This window comes from Miniopterus schreibersii, assembly GCF_964146895.1.
Source record: "Miniopterus schreibersii genome assembly, chromosome: 12".
Lineage (NCBI taxonomy): Eukaryota > Metazoa > Chordata > Mammalia > Chiroptera > Miniopteridae > Miniopterus > Miniopterus schreibersii.
In genome coordinates, this window is record NC_138112.1 from 36,766,922 (window position 1) to 36,783,538 (window position 16,617).

At 45.5% G+C, this 16,617-nt stretch overlaps 1 protein-coding gene across 5 annotated transcripts; it reads right to left on the bottom strand.

Moving 5' to 3' along the window:
* Positions 1-9,295, bottom strand: LOC308564517 (folate receptor alpha-like). Of its 5 annotated transcripts, XM_081152854.1 has the most exons (7): positions 9,121-9,295; positions 8,325-8,432; positions 7,727-7,967; positions 4,887-5,047; positions 2,792-2,980; positions 2,530-2,665; positions 1-2,387 (listed from the first exon to the last, which is right to left on the bottom strand). In XM_081152854.1, the coding sequence occupies exons 4-7, from the start codon at positions 5,037-5,039 to the stop codon at positions 2,110-2,112; spliced, it is 756 nt and encodes a 251-aa protein (XP_081008980.1). In that variant the 5' UTR covers positions 5,040-5,047; positions 7,727-7,967; positions 8,325-8,432; positions 9,121-9,295; the 3' UTR covers positions 1-2,109. The 5 variants fall into 5 exon arrangements, with proteins under 5 accessions (XP_081008980.1, XP_081008984.1, XP_081008983.1 ...); XM_081152858.1 differs by lacking the exons at positions 7,727-7,967; positions 8,325-8,432 and having other exon boundaries at positions 9,121-9,294; XM_081152857.1 differs by lacking the exons at positions 8,325-8,432; positions 9,121-9,295 and having other exon boundaries at positions 7,559-7,775.
* Between the last annotated feature and the right edge of the window lie 7,322 nt (positions 9,296-16,617).

Genomic DNA, 16,617 nt, shown 5'->3' on the forward strand with positions numbered 1-16,617 from the left:
AGGCAATTCATTTATTCATTCATTTCACAAATCATAAAATTTACTTATTTACAGTTAAAATAATTTTCCCAAGTGGTGCAGCCTTACCGTAGAAGAGTTTTATTATTTGTTTTTATTGACTTTATTGGGGTGACACTGGTTAACAAAATTATACAGGTTTCATGTGCACAGTTCCACAACACATCTGTACACGGTTTTGTGTGTTCACCACCCCAAGTCAAGTCTCCTTCCATCACCATCTATCCCCCGCCATACCCTCCTCCTCCTCCCCCCACCCTGTAAATGAGTTTTAGAACATTTTCATTCCTTCTCATACCCCTTTAGAGTTAATCCCTTTTCCCAAATCCAGCCCCAGGCAACCACTAATCTACTTTCTGTCTTTATAAATTTATCTTTTCTGGACTTTGCATACAAATGGACTTTAACTTAACATAATGCTTTTAAAGTTCACCCCTGACGGGGCAGCTTTTGTTGCCGAGTAGTATTCCTTTGTATAGATACAGCACGTTTTGTCTGTTTGTTCACCAGTTGATGGATGTTTAGATTATTTCCAGGTTGGGGCTTTTTTTGTTTGGTTGGTTGGTTGGGGTTTTTTTTTAATCCTCACTCCAGGGTATTTTTTTCCATCGCCTTTCAGAGAGAATGGAAGGGAGAGAGGGAGAGAGATTGGATGTCTCCCCCACACCTTGACCCAGGGCAGGGAATCGGGCCTGCAAACAAGGTTCTTGCCCTTGACAGGAATCGAACCTGGGACCCTTCAGTCTGCAAGCAGACACTCTAACTTCTGAGCTAAACCGGCCAGGGTGATAGCTTCACTTTTCATATTGTTAGAGTTGGTCTTCCTCCTTCTTACCAGGACCAAACCAAAAAAATAAATTTGTAACCATGACGATGGCAGAAATACACTGACCATAACATGACAGTCTTTGTAGTAGTCACTAGGTCTGTTGACAAACATTCTGATTCCCCTCTCCTTCCAGGCACATGTAGGATTATATCCCCCTGGCCTCCTTGAAGTTAGTTACAGTCATAACTTGAACTGGCCAACAAAATAAGTGATGGGTGGAAGTGTTAAGAGCCGGTTATAGATTTCACCAAGTTCTCTATTCCTGTCTTGTAGAAGTGTGTGACAAGACGGGGCTTCCATCAGCCTGGCTCCCTGAGTGCCAAGCAGAATCCCCCTGACAGCCCACATTAATCACTGTAGCTTGAGCAAGAAATAAATGTTAGTTGTCTTAAGCCACTGAGATATCAAGGATGGCACTGTAACATAACCCAGCTTATTACAGCTGCTACAAACTATACTTAATGTGAGATCACTGCCTACAAATCTGCAAGTCATTGGTTTGGAACCTGTTCTAGGAGTCCAGGGTTGGGATCCAGTCTTAGCTCTGCCAGAGAAGTTCAGGCCCAGCTCCTCTGGTCAGGTGTGGGTCCAGTATCCCTTCAAGATGCACATAGTTGCCCACTCCACAAGGGAAAGAGCTTGTTTTCAATAGCCAGAATGCCTGGAGTGGAATCCCAGCTCTTATGCAGGGGGTGCCTTTGGCCATGTTCCTTAATTTATGGGCCTGTTTTCACATACGTAAATTGTAAACAACAGTATCTATACCCTATGGGAATAAATATAAGCATTTAAGACAATGCCTGGCAGGTAGTGCTTTGAAGGTATTAGCTGTAGTGAGGTACGGCCCTTGGTGGCCCCTACACCTGTCCCCAGCCAGCATATGCTGGGCACTCCCATTCCCCTCTGTTCTACTGAAGAGCTGAGTACAGGGCAGAATAGTGAACCCTGGGAGGCTGGGGTCCAGTTCAGATGACAAAATCCTGGGCCTGACTCTAGGTTAGGGCTGCAGGGAAGAATGAAGTTGAAAGCTATGAATATGTCCTTGGTTAGAAGAATAGTTAAGTATAGGGTAAATTCAGAATAAATAGAGTTGGGAACTGACCAAGTCTCACTGGTTTCAATCAATGGAAACCAGTAAGCAGAAATCACATTCCCACTCACACCCAAATTATTTGCAAGACTCATGCCGGGTATCTGGTTTATTTATGAGCTGTGGGGCTGAACTGGGTGGGGGTGTCCTGGTATCTGAAGGTAAAAGGAGCTCAGCTGAGCAGCAGGAGCATTAGGGCCAGGCCAAGCAGGAGTGGCCAGTTCCTACAGAACCCGGCCCGATTCATGGCCTCAGCATAGAACCTCGCCACCTCCTCATTGGGGTTGCCCTTGGCTGGGTCAAACCACATCTGGATACAGCGGCCACTCCCTCGGCTGTAGTTGCTGACTTTGAAGGAGTGACTCCAGATTTCGTTGCACAGAGCAGCAGGCGTGGGGAAATAGAAATGAAAGGGGTGGCAGGCAGCCTTCTCTGGGCACTGGTTAGACCCTGTAGGAGGAGGGAAGGCCTTTAGCCACTGGCCCAGAACTCTCTCTGGTTCCGCCAGCCTCACAGCTCTATCCCCCTATATGCCCGTCTCACACCCCCAGCCCTCCGGATCCCTCTGTCCCCGCCCCTGCCCAGCTCTCACCTGAGGTCCAGTTCCAGCCCCTGTGCCAGTTGCTCTTGCAGGTGTGGGAGGTGCGGCAGTCCTCCCACCAGCTCTCACAGTCCTCTCTGCACAGGGGCACGTTCAGGATCCGCTCTTTGCGCCAGCTCTGGTTCACCTGGGGGCCGTCAGAAGGGGGAAAGGGCTCAGGCTCAGGGCTCTCAGCCGCCCAGCCCTGAATAGCCCCAGAGCAGCAGGGGCGGCGCGAGGAGATGTCTGGGGAGCAGATGGGAGGAACTCGCACCTCCTGGATCCAGGGCCCCAGGTTGGGGGAGCACTCATACAGGCAGGTGTCCTGGATGAAGTGGCGCTTGCAGGCGGGTTTCATCGGGCCGCAGTGGTCCCAGTTGAATCTGTACAAGTAGGAAACATCCTTATGGGCTTCCTGGCTGGTGTTGACAGAGCAGCAGGAGTTCTCTTTCCAGGGACTGCACTGGGTGGGGAAGACACAAGACTAAGGCCCTGGCCCAGCACAGAATATTTCCACAGGCAGCTTCTCCTTTTTGAGTCCTTGATCCCCCAATGTAGTGGGTCTTTCAGGGAAATACTTGCTGTTGGGGGACCTTCTTTTGGGGAGGTGTAGTCATTACAAAATTAATTCACATATTTATTGAGCTACTGCTTACTCTAAACCAGGCACTTTTCTAGGAACTGGGGACAAGACAATGGACATTTCTCACAGGATAATTGCTTCGGAAAAAATAAAACAGGGAGAGGGATGGGAAATTGCAATTTTGTAGAATGGTCCAATCAAGTCCCATTGAGATGGTAACAATGATCAGGAGGTAAGGAAGCAAGTTAAATAAGTTCTAACCCCAGAATAGTTCTAATTACATAAATACTCAATACATTTTTATTGAATGAATGGAAACCCACAGCCTAGAATTTAGTATAAAACAAAATAATAGCCCGGCCAGCGTGGCTCAGTAGTTGAGCATCCACCTATGATGCAGGAGACCGCAGTTCAATTCCCGGTCAGGGCACACGCCCAGGTTGCAGACTCGAACCCCAGTAGGAGGCATGCAGGAGGCAGCCGATCAATGACTCGCTCATCATTGACGTTTCTATCTCTCTCTCTTCCTCTCTCTGAATCAATAAAGATAGATTTAAAATAATAATAATAAAATGTGCACTTAAAAAATATATAGGCTGAAAAAATTAATGCCAAAGCTGCTAGAAGTATCCAAGTTACACCTCTACATGTCAGTCCGCTCTTGCAGCTGTTGCTCAGTCATTCACAAGCACAAACAGAGGACTGCAATAATTACGTGCTAATGAGATCCAAATGAACATTTACACACTGGAATGCATATTACAAGTGACTTCCTTCTGTTTTTTCTTCTTTATAGTTTTGGCATCATATTAATTTTTTAAAATGTTTAGATTAGTTCCAGTTATTAAAGGGTTTGTGGAAAAATAATTGTCATAGGTAGGAGACCTCAGGTCCAAAGGGGCTGTGAGCCCCAGCAGAAATGTTTGCCAGATGCATGAAACAAGGTGCCTCATAGCCAGCCTCACAAATGGGAGACCCACTCCTCTTGAACTGTTTGGGGTTGGCAGAAAAGACGCCATTAGGCACAGTGTGCACTTTATCTTCTCAGATCCTTGGAGGGGTCATTCCCAGTCAACACTGAAATCAAAATCAACCCCAGGGAGGGGTCTCTCCAGTATCACTTCCCAGGCTCCTCTCTGGGCCTGCTTCCTGATTTGTGTAGGACAGAAGCCCAACAGCCAAGAAGCTGAGCTGCTGGCAACGTCCTGGCAGCACAGGCACGAGGTTTATGTTAAACAAATTGCTGCCCAGATTAGTTTAGATTTTTTTCTAGTTTCTCAGTTTTATTTATTTTTTAAGAGAGAGGGAGAGAGAAAGACATCGATTTGTTGTTCCACTTATTTATGCATTCATTGGTTGATTCTTGTATGTGCCCTGACCAGGGATTGAACCCAAAACCTTGGCATATGAACTACCCGGTCCGGGCTCTGATTTTTATTCTGATGACAAAAATCACACAGGGAAGAACAAATTACAGCTGACAAACTGGGGAGTGAGAAGTGGGTTAGGAAACATGGAGAATGGGTACCCACAGTCCCTGGAATGCTTCCTGGAATCTTAGGTTTCCTTCCAGGGCTCCCAAGTACCCTGAGTGCCTTTTTGAAGTCACCCAGGGGCTCCCTGGAGCAGAGTTTAAGAACCAGCACTCTAGGCCAAGGTCTTACAGGTTTGAAAACCAGAAGGTCTGTTTCCTCAGGAATAGAGAATTTAACATTTCATTTCCAGCCTTTTTCAACCAAGTTATTTCCTCCCCAGCCCAGACTACCCCTCCTCCACAACAGTCCACCTGCTCATGCAGCTTGTCCTCCGGGCTTGGCTTTTCCTTGTGGTGCCTGGCATCCATGCAGACATTGAGAAGCTCAGTCCTGGGCCTAGCGGCCCATACCGTGGCCCCCCACACCAGAAGGAGCCACCGCTGTGTTGTCATCGTTAGGGCCATGTCAGTCCCTGAAGGAAGAGCTATAGTCAGCGACCCAGGTAAAGTGGAGGTGGGGCCTCAAGGTGTAGGAAGGAGCCAGGTGGGTGGAGCGTCCAGGGAGCCTGGGGCGATTTACACCTCACCCCCCCACACACTTCAGTCCACCCTGCCCCAGTGAGGGGTGGGATCAGACACCACCTTCAGGGACAGTCCCGGGCTGGGGCCTCACTGACTTCTCCAGTGGTCATGAGGATCAAGTGATATAACTAAGGGTTGGGACTTGGGCAAAATGCAGAAATAGCCAGGAGATTACCATAGGTTCACAATCCCTTGTTCAAAAATCTTTGGCGGCAAATGTTTCAGTTTAAAATTTTTAGGATTTTATAAAAGGTAACACAAAAGCAGGTAATATGATTTGCATGCACTCAGCAATCAGGCACACACTCTGTGGTGAAATAGTTACATCAGTGGGATAAAAACTGTAATAACCTCACATTAATTTCCAGGACAGATTTTGACACCAAATTACTTTGTGCAAAAGCTTACACCAATATCTTAGTTTTAGAGCTCTGGATAAGCTGCAGACCTATGTGTTGGGTTTTTGTTGTTTTTATTGTGTTGGTTTTTTTAAACAAAGCCTCTGTTTATTCCTCCTGACCCGGTAGCTCAGCTGGTTACGGTGTCGTCCTAGATATGCCAAGGCTGTGGATTCGATCCGCAGTCAAGGCATATACAATAATCAACCAATGAATGCATAATTAAGTGGAACGACAAATTAATGTTTCTCTCTCTCTCAAACAAAAAAAGCCTTGTTTCCAGCCCTTTCCAGACTTATCATTTGGCCTCTCCCAGAGCCCATGTGGCCTGGGGGAGGCAAATGTACAGAGGCTTGGTGGGTGGGGATTGGCAGCCAGCTGGATGACCCCTGGAGCCTTGGGAGGCTCCTGAGCCCCCTGCCACAGAGCTAGCCTCAGCTCAGCCTTTGTGGCACGTCAATCCTCTGACCTCAGGCACTGAGATTTGGGAGGTAACTCTTCCCTCAGCCAGCTGATCAGCAGGTGCCTGGCTCTCCTAAAACACTCATTTCCCACAGCTCCTAAAGCTTATGCACCCCCTGCTCACAAAGTTGCCTGGCCTCTGCATTGCCCCCATCTCCTGTAGAAGTCACGTGTCTTGCCTGGGCCTTAAGGGCAGGATCTGGGCTGGGCAGCCCCTAGTCTGACTGCCCAGCAGGGCTCCGGAAACCTGGAACTGAATTTCCACCTAGTGCTTCTTCTCCTCCCCCCCTCCCCCGTCGACCTAAGAAACATCCAAACCAACTGAGAATTTTGTAAGAGTTCGTTTCTGAGCCAGAGGATACGTCTGGAAGCAGAATCTCAACAGAATGAAAAAAAATGCTTTGAAAAATAAGTTTGCAGTCTCTTTTATAATTAAGGAGGGAAGGGAAGGAAGATTACATGAAGGTGGGAGAAAGCAAAGTGGGGATCACATGACCTCTTGCAAGTTTTAGAAGGGGGGTGGTCCGAAAGTGTTGTCAGGTATTATTAGAAGGAGGGGTCTGAAAGGGGGCATTTCTAAGGGTGTTAATCTAGCTATACAGAAACAATGGGCAGGTTTGCTTAAGGCAAAGATAATCTTTTTAGTAAAGAAGTTAGATATGCCTGGGACATAACCCACCATGACCTGACTAGTTAGGAATTCATCAGATCACCCTGTGAGGTTACTCTCCGTAGAACCCCCCCTTTTTTGTCCACACCCCATACCCTCCACAGTCCATATTCTACTACTTTATTTATGCCAGTGTTCTTTCATTCTATCACTTGCTAATTCATTTATTCCAGACCCAATCAGTATTCTCGGGGAAACAAAGTCCAGCAGTTTAGAGCCCAGGGTTTCAGATTAACTTTTCCCTGATCCCAGCCCTCACACTCACCTCCTACTTGACCTTGGGGGGAAATAACTCAAATTATCTGAGGCTTAGTTTTCTCCTCTGAGGATTAAGTGTCTGGGGGGGAGGGGCGGTCCCAACAAATGACAGCCAGCTGGGCACAGATTGAGGCATCCGCCAGGCACGGATTGAGAGGTGTGCTCCAAGTCACAGAGCAGTGACCACCCAAGTCTGACTCTGGGAATCCTCAAGAGTCCAGAGCTCCTTCAGTTTCGTCCCCTGTACCTTCTCTGTGCTGAGGCTCTCGTGGGGGCAACTGCTACAGAGTCCTGGGAGAGTCCTGGCGTGGGGCCTGAGAAAGCCCTTTCCCCTGGTTCTGTCGGATCCCACCTGGTCAGTCAATAGTCTTTCTTACCGCTGCTGCTTTCTAGAGCCAGGGGCCTCCCTCTGCGTGCCACCTACGTCACTCTATAAGCCCCTCCCCACTTTCCTAGACTCAGCTTCAGATCTTGGATCAGGTGTGACCCCCACCACCACCAACCATCACCCTCAACACACACACACCCCAGGGCCCCAGACCTAGAGCACTGAGAACTGAGTGCTCTGCTGAAAGGCAAGAGCCCTGGGTTCTAGTTCGGGGATGGACACTAACTTGTAGTTTAACCTTAGGCAGGTCCTGCTCTGCTCTGGGCTTCAGTCTCCACTTCTGGATTCTCTGCACTTTAGGCAAAGTGGACCCTCCAGTTCAGCAAATTCTTTAACACATGCTAAGGGTACCGTAGGGCTTGTTGCTTGTGATGAGGGGTGGGGACTGGCATACCTGGGAGTGGAGGTGGTTCTCTGTGCAGCTCAGACTTCTGCTCTGCTCTGCAGTTCCTTCCCCTCACCTTACTTCAGGAATGGCTGCGGTTTAGTGGCCTAGGAGACCGGCAGTTGGTCAGGCAGTGGGAATGTGGCCCAGGAGTGGAGCCTGGGATGGGGCGAAGGCCACTCAGCAGTTAATCATTGCACGTGGTCACCAGCCAGGCCTCCATTGGAGGGGATGGATTAATAGTGGAGGCCTAAAATAATTAATAATAATAATAATAATAATAATAATAATAATAATTATAATGCAGGCCTAAAGCTAGTCCCCAAGCCCCATTTACTCTATTTTCTCCCCCAAACTCAGGTCTGATAAAACCTTGCAGCAGAGTTGCTGGGATCCTTTAAAATCATCTGGTCCACTTCCAACACCCCTGTCCTGTGATACAGATAAGAATGAGACTCAGGGAGTCAAGACAGAGCCAATCACAGGGCAAGGGCTGGAGTGCAGGCTTCTGAGCTCCCAGTCAGCTATAGAGAGCAAAGAGCTCCTGTGTCCCCAACTTAAAGAGCCACCAACTCCTCCGACCTCATTAGCCCCAGACATCGCTCACCTCCAGCTGCAAAATCACAGATGTTCACTTGATGACCAGAGCCTCAGTTGTTCCAAGATTCCAGCTCTCCTGCCATTTCCTACTCACTCACCCACCTACACAGGTATCCTTTAAAAAAATTTTTTTTTAAATAATTTTAAGAAGAGGAAGGGAGAGAGAGAAAAAGAAACATCAATTTTGTTGTTTCACTTTTTATACATTCATTGGTTGCTTCTTGTATGTGCCCTGACCAGGGATCAAACCACAGCCTTGGTGTATTGGGACGACACTCTTACCAACTGAGCTACCAGGCCAGGGCTACACAAGTATCATTCCTACAGCATCTAAGAGTCTAGCCTAATTTAGATCCCCACCACTCCCACCCCAGCTGAGGACAGAAGCCTTCTTTTTTTCACCCCCTGACCCATGATGATACCACTGGTGGGGGAAGGGAGGAGGGGAGGAGCAGATTTGGCAGGAGGAAATGCCGGCCTTGGTTTTGTCAAGGTGCCTGTATGCAACCCAGAGGAAGATAGTTGCACCAGAGGAAGATAGTTGCAGAGGCGAAAGCCCAGGGAGCTTGCTTAAGGCAAAGATAAACCTTTTACTAAAATGTTATAGGTCTGGGGTGTGACCACCCACCATGACCTGCCCAGCTTGGATGCAAATGTGGGAGCCATCGGCAAAATCAGCCAAAAAGAAAGACCCTCAAGAGTTTACAAAGAAATTGACTCCCAGCTCATGTTGTCGCTGTTCTTTCCCCCTCTTTTGTCGTCTTCTCTCTCTCCCTCTCTCTCTCTTTCTGAGTGAGCCTTACCTGAATCTTGTGACAGCCTGGGAGAGTTAAGACCTCTGAAGATCTCAGCAGGTAGAGGGCCACTGGAACCCTCAGGCTTCCCTCTTGACTTTACAAGCCCAGCTCAGCCTTCTCCTGACCGGAGAGTGATTGAGTGAAAACTCCTCGAAATGGGGCTTGCTCCTGCTCTTCTTCCAACCCTGCCCTGGGAGCCGAGCCTTTATGGGCTTTAAGCCCCACCCCTGCAGGAATGAGGTTTGGCCCCTGAGCCAGGGCCCTGGGCCCTGAGGGCTTCAGAAGTGACGAGCAAATGGGTGGGGAGTTGGAAGTGGAGCTCTGATCTGTGGGGAGTCCCTGCCCTTGTTGAGGTAAGAAACATCCAAACCTGTAGAGAACTTGTGAGTTTATTTGAGCCAAAACAGACATTTGCTACGAAGCAAGATCTCAAATGCTCCAGAGAACGAGTTTCGCAATTTCTATTATGCATTTGAAATTAAGGAGGGAACTAAGGAAGGTTACATGAAGGTGGGAGAAAGTAAGGTGGGGGATTGGATTACAGAACCGTTAAGATTCTGTGCTCTCTTGAGGGTGGTTACCACTTATTTCAAAGGTGTATTAGCCCAGTTGTACAAAAAAGATGGACAGAGCTTGCTTAAGGCCAAAAAGATAAACCTTTTACTAAAATGTTATAGACCTGGAATGTGACTACCCACCATGACCTGCCCAGTTAGAAATTTATAATCAGGTCACCTTGAGAGGTTACTTTCCTTAGAGCACTTTTTTCCCTCCACACTCTGCTCTGAATCTGTGGTCTAGGTACTAAGGCCCTCTAGTCAACAGGGAGGGACAGGGTCAAGCAGTCACCTTGGAGCCAATCCCAAGAGTATCCTCCTAGACTAGAAGCTTAATACCAGCAAGATTTGTCACACAAAGATAAGAGGAAGATGTTTGACCCGCACAGCTGGGAGCTCTGGGCTGCGGGGAGTGGGTGTGTGAGAAACCAGAGTGTTTCCTGAGTACCAGCCATCACATGTGCAACGGCTGCTCACCCATCCTCACAGCTGTGGAAACGGCAGCTCCCAGGCATCAGGGAGGGGCTAGGGTTCAGACCTGTGTGTGATTCCAAGCCTGGCTTTTTTCTCAAAGAAAGGGGAGCTCTGTGAGGGACTCTCGGGGAGTTGGCCTAAGGATTGCTGATCCAGTGTTTCTTCTCCAGGCTCATTCCTCACCCTTGCCCTCTTAACTTCTATCTTAGCCACCTAGAAATTCTGCTTGCACCTCTATTACCTTCAAGCCTTTGCACTTGCTAACCCTCTCCGTGGGAGTACAGACATGGAAAGAGTGGTGGGTTTTATTTATTTATTATTTTTAACAAAACGTTTTACTTATCGATTTGAGAAAGAGGGAGAGAGAGACCTCAGAGACCTCAGTTTGTTGTCCCACTTATTTATGCTTTCACTGGTTGATTCTTGTATGTGCCTTGACCGGGATCGAACCCGCAACCTTGGCATATTGGGATGATGCTCTAACCAACTGAGTTGCAGGGGCAGAGAAGAGTGGTGGTTTTTAAACTTTTCTCCCTCTGTTTTTTTCTTTTATTCCCTGAAAGTCATTTCCTCCCTCCACCCCATCGTGACTCTGGCCTCCTTAGCTCTCTCTGAGAGCTGGACTAAGGCACCAGGCCCCACCTGACTCCTCAGGAAAACAAATGCAGAGACCTTTGGACCAGAAGGACCACATAAAAGTCTCTCGTGTTAAAGCAGCCTACCAGACAGGCACTGAGTAGCATGGGGGCACCTGTCAAAAGCTACAGCCCCTTGTTTGTCCTTGACTCCCGCCACCCACCCCCACCCATTACAGGTCTGCTCCTTTGGGCTCAGTCGCTGAAGTACTAAGAGTTCCTAATGCACCATTCCCACATGCAGTTGATCACCAAGCCCTGGTAAGGGCCCCTCCAAAAACCTTTCTAGAATTCACTTCCCTTGGCTCTGATTTGGGGTCAGGTCTTCCAGTTGATTTTAAAAAATAATTTCTACCTCGAGCGACATTCTCTATTTGGTCCGACATCATTTTTATATTTTCCTTGAATCCTTTAGACATAGTTTCCTCTAGCTCTTTTTTATAATAGCTGATTTAAAGACTGTCTAGTAAGTTCAACATCTGGGTTTCCTCAGGGACAGTCTCTATTGACTGCTTTTTTTCTTCTGTATATGGTCATACTCTCCTGTTTCTTTGCATGCCTCATTTTGTTGAAGGGCGGTGAAAAATGGTAATTTTTTTAAGGTGATAGCTCAGGTTGTTAAATATACTTTTGGTGGTTTGCTGAAGTGTTTATCTTTTTGTTTTGTTTATTTTTATTGTTGACACTATTACAGATGTCCCCACCCCCTTTTTTCTTAATAACATAATATGGCATCTCTGGAAATTAGATTCTCCCAGGGCTAGTTTTTGTTGCTGTTTATTTGTTTTTTAACAACGTCCAAGGATTAATTCTGTATATCCTATTTTCTTTGTCATGTATGGTGACTGCAATTTTTGCCCATTTAGCTTAGCGGTAATCTAATGACTAAACTTATTGGCTTGAAACAATAAGTCTCCTATTCTTTGCCAAGACTCTGTGTGTTGGCAGAATCTGGTAGTTGACTTCAATGCCCTGGTAGAATACTCTGCCTTATCCTTCACTTCCTGCTTGAGCAGGGCCTCGAGGTTACTAGAGTTGAGAGACTGGGGCCTTCTCATGTATTTCATGTATTTCCTGGATTTACGTGCAGTTCTGCAAACTCTTGTGATTTCTAGACCCCCTGGTATGTATCAGAACTTTTTAAAGCCTCCAATCTGCATGTCATTCCTAATATTTTAAGTGTTTTGGCTGGCCTCTTTGGGTTTTCAATTGGTTTACCTGCCTCAGGGAGCTGGGATGTCAAACAGTTTGCTGCTGGTTGTTTAGACAAACACCTAGGGATGGGGTTTCTCACTGTGTGAGTTCTCAGTCAGGTCAAATAAGACTAGCTCTATGAATGGGGCTCTTACCAGGAGCAGTCAGACAAATCAAACAGTGACATTTCTCTAAGAATAGCGCTTTTGGGGGAATTTCACACCCACTCTGCCCCCTCTAGTGACTACTAGGCTACTGTTTTTCACAGCTACTATAGTTGTGACACAGTTGATTTTGAAGGCTAACAGAATCGGGGACGGGGGAGGATGGGGGGAAAAGCAAGTCAAAATGCCAAGAGCTTGCTGTTTCCTGGTGAGATTCAACCATTTTTCTTCAATAAATTCTCCATAGATTTTTTAAAGTTTTGGTTAACTTCCAGAGTTCTGGGAAAGTTGAGTTTGACATTTGGCCAGTGTTCTTGCTTTTATGGAAGAGTGAATTTTCAGATGTCCTGCCTCTGCCATTCCAGAAGTGCTTCTTCAGGTTACTTTTATTTTAAGAGGCATAAAGCTTTAAATAATGTTGGCCATTCCTACGAAAAACAGCCTTGGAGTATACCAGCTATACCTAACATGAAGAGATAAAAGTTATTTTGTGTTTCCTGTGTGATTTCCCTTTACAGCAGTGTTAAGGCCCTTACCCAACCTGAATGTGAACTTTAACTTCTTAGGAAACACGTTATTTTTTTTATTTTGAGCTTGTCACTCATATCATGCTCTTAGGTCATGATATAAGACAGTAGGGTTCCTCACTTCTAGAGAAGTTAAAATTCTTAATGACAATGTTATAAAATATAGTTTCCTTATTAAGGACATAGCCAAGACTAAGGCTATTCCTGACCACACTTTTTTCAGTTTCTCTTCTCTAAATCAGGCCCTACATTCAGGATAATAGAACTACCAAGGCATATTTTACACCAAAATCACCTGGCACTTCCTAGACAGCTGCTAGAATACACCAAAAACTTGCTCTCTGACAGCATGGCACTCACAAGTAAAGAAGTATTCAAGGAGGGAAGCTAAAAATAATTAAGCATCATTGGTATGCTCCATGTTTTTAAAATTAGTTTATCAGTATTATAAGAGCTGCCCTGTTCCTCGCATCCACAATGTGGAGGAAGATGACAGCAGAGAGGAGCTCATGCCTTTGAGATGAGTTTATACACGGTAAAGGGCTCTGACTGACTGCTCAGTTATTGTGGACCTTTTCAAGTGGGTAAAAGCATACTCATGTTCATGGGCAAGGACTTGCATGATGACTGTCAGCTAGTTTATTTCCAAGATGGTTTGATGCCTTTTTTAAAATCACGTTTTAAATTGACTTGGGGTAGTAAACACACAATACAATATACAGAGGATGTATTGTAGATATGTACACCTGAAACCTATATAATTTTATTAACCAATGTCACCCCAATAAACTCAATAAAAAATAAATTAAAACATTTCACCTTTAGTATTGATAGGAATTTGGGGGCACATCTTACAGAATAGATTGTAAGGCCCTCAAGACTTCTAAATACATCCACTATCCACATCACCCATAAAGCTCTGGCAAATAGAGGAGACAAATGGAATTATCAAAACTAAGTTGAGTAGCCCTAGCCAGTTTTGCTCAGTGGTTAGAGAGTCAGTCTGTGGACTGAAGGGCCCCAGGTTTGAGTCTGGCCAAGGGCAAGTACCTTGGTTGCAGGCTCGGCCCCAGTCATTGCGCTTGCAGGAAACAACCAATTGGTGTGTCTCTCTCACATCAATGTTCCTTTCTCTCTGTCTCTCTCTGTCTCTCTCTCCCTCTCTTCCACTCTCTCTAAAAAAAATAAAAACATAAAAAGCAATGGCAAAAATATCCTCTAGTGGGGATTAATTTAAAAAAACACTAAGTTGGGTAAAATAGTTGAAAAGACTAACTCTCCTTGTTCATGTCTCCTTCTCCAGGTTCTAATAATATGTTCTCTTGAAAGTATCCATCAACTGAGACCTCAGGAACCTCCTCACCAGGAGGGTCATGCTCTCTTCTCTCTTTCATTCTGCTGTTGGAATTGGATAGATTGATCAGATCATTTGGTCCTGTTAACAAGTGGTTTCTCTTCTCTCCTTTTGTTTTCCTAAAGGCCCCGATATAATTGACAGACAGGAAAATAGACCCATGGATCTGACATCACCACCATAAACCACACTTGGGTAATTCAGCCTATCAGAGCCTTGGTTCTTGTCCAGAAAAATTCCAGCCCCAAAGCAAAAGCTTTCTTGGGAGGAAATGCTAACCCACAAACAGGTAAGAAGAAATAATTTTTAAAGAATTAGTGAAGTCAAAAGGATGTAATTGAGCGTATTGTGCTGGTATTTTTGGTAATGTGCTTCATGTTCTTTTTTAAACTAGTCATATGATGCAGCCCGTTTTCTTTCCCCTGGCTCTGGTCTGTAACCCTCAATTTAACAGACCATACTTTTAAGTATTTACTTGAGAGAAATAGAAATATACATCACACAAAGACTTGTATGTGAATGTTCATAGCAGCAGTTTCTTAAAAGTTAAATGTATCCTGGCTGGCATGGTTCAGTGGTTGAGCATCGACCTATGATCCAGGATATTGCGATTCGATCTGGGTCAGGGCACATGTCCGGTTTCAGGTTCGATCCCTAGTGGGGAGCTTGCAGGAGGCAGCCAATGACTCTATTATCATCGATGTTTCTCTCTCTCTCTTCCTCCCCCTTCTTCTCTCTGAAATCAATAAAGACATATTTTTTAAAAGTTAAATATAAAATTGTTGTAGGTCTAAGTTCATCTTTTTTGCATGTGGGTAATCAATTGTCCCAGCACATTGTTGAACAGACAATCCTTTCCCCCAATGAATTGCCTGAGCACCTTTGTAAAAAATCAATTAACACTAAATATAAAGATTTATTTCTGGCTCCGATTCTGTTCCATTAATCTGTGTATCTATCCTTATGTCAGGACTACTGCTCTAAGTCTTGAAATGAAAAATTATTAAAACTTTGTGTAAGCTAATGACTCCTAAGAACTTGAGGATGACAGCTACAGAAATGGGGTTCAGCCAAGTATTTTTATAAATGATTCACAAACAACACAATAGGCATGTTGATAAGGTATGTTGCATTGAGGTGATTCTAATTTTAAATTTCACTAATTCTAATACAACTGTAAGCAAGTCATATTTGTAAACAATGCAACTGGTTCTGTAGAGAATGTGATATATTGATTGGTCTAGTTCACAAGACTATTTAGAGTGGTAGCCACTGGAGTGCTTCATTTCATGCTGATGTAGTTTTTTTCATAGCTTCCAAGAGTTGGTCCTCCTTCTTACCAGGACCAAACCAAAAAAATAAATTTGTAACCATGACCTTGCCAGAAATACACTGACCATAACATAATAGTCTTTGTAGTAGACACTAAGTCTGTTGACATTCTGATTCCCCTCTCCTTCCAGGCACATGTAGGATTGTATTCCCCTGGCCTCCTTGAAGTTAGTTACAGTCATATGATAACTTGAACTGGCCAACAAAATAAGTGATGGGTGGAAGTGTTAAGAGCCGGTTATAGATTTCACCAAGTTCTCTATTCCTGTCTTGTAGAAGTGTGTGACAAGACGGGGCTTCCATCAGCCTGGCTCCCTGAGTGCCAAGCAGAATCCCCCTGACAGCCCACATTAATCACTGTAGCTTGAGCAAGAAATAAATGTTAGTTGTCTTAAGCCACTGAGATATCAAGGATGGCACTGTAACATAACCCAGCTTATTACAGCTGCTACAAACTATACTTAATGTGAGATCACTGCCTACAAATCTGCAAGTCATTGGTTTGGGAGTCCAGGGTTGGGATCCAGTCTTAGCTCTGCCAGAGCAGTTCAGGCCCAGCTCCTCTGGTCAGGTGTGGGTCCAGTATCCCTTCAAGATGCACATAGTTGCCCACTCCACAAGGGAAAGAGCTTGTTTTCAATAGCCAGATTGCCTGGAGTGGAATCCCAGCTCTTATGCAGGGGGTGCCTTTGGCCATGTTCCTTAATTTATGGGCCTGTTTTCACATATGTAAATTGTAAACAACAGTATGTACACCCTATGGGAATAAATATAAGCATTTAGGACGATGCCTGGCAGGTAGTGCTTTGAAGGTATTAGCTGTAGTGAGGTATGGCCCTTGGTGGCCCCTACACCTGTCCCCAGCCAGCATATGCTGGGCACTCCCATTCCCCTCTGTTCTACTGAAGAGCTGAGTACAGAGCAGAATAGTGAACCCTGGGAGGCTGGGGTCCAGTTCAGATGACAAAATCCTGGGCCTGACTCTAGGTTAGGGCTGCAGGGAAGAATGAAGTTGAAAGCTATGAATATGTCCTTGGTTAGAAGAATAGTTAAGTATAGGGTAAATTCAGAGTAAATATCAGAGTTGGGAACTGACCAAGTCTCACTGGTTTCAGTCAATGGAAACCAGTAAGCAGAAATCACATTCCCACTCACACCCAAATTATTTGCAAGACTCATGCCGGGTATCTGGTTTATTTATGAGCTGTGGGGCTGAACTGGGTGGGGGTGTCCTGGTATCTGAAGGTAAAAGGAGCTCAGCTGAGC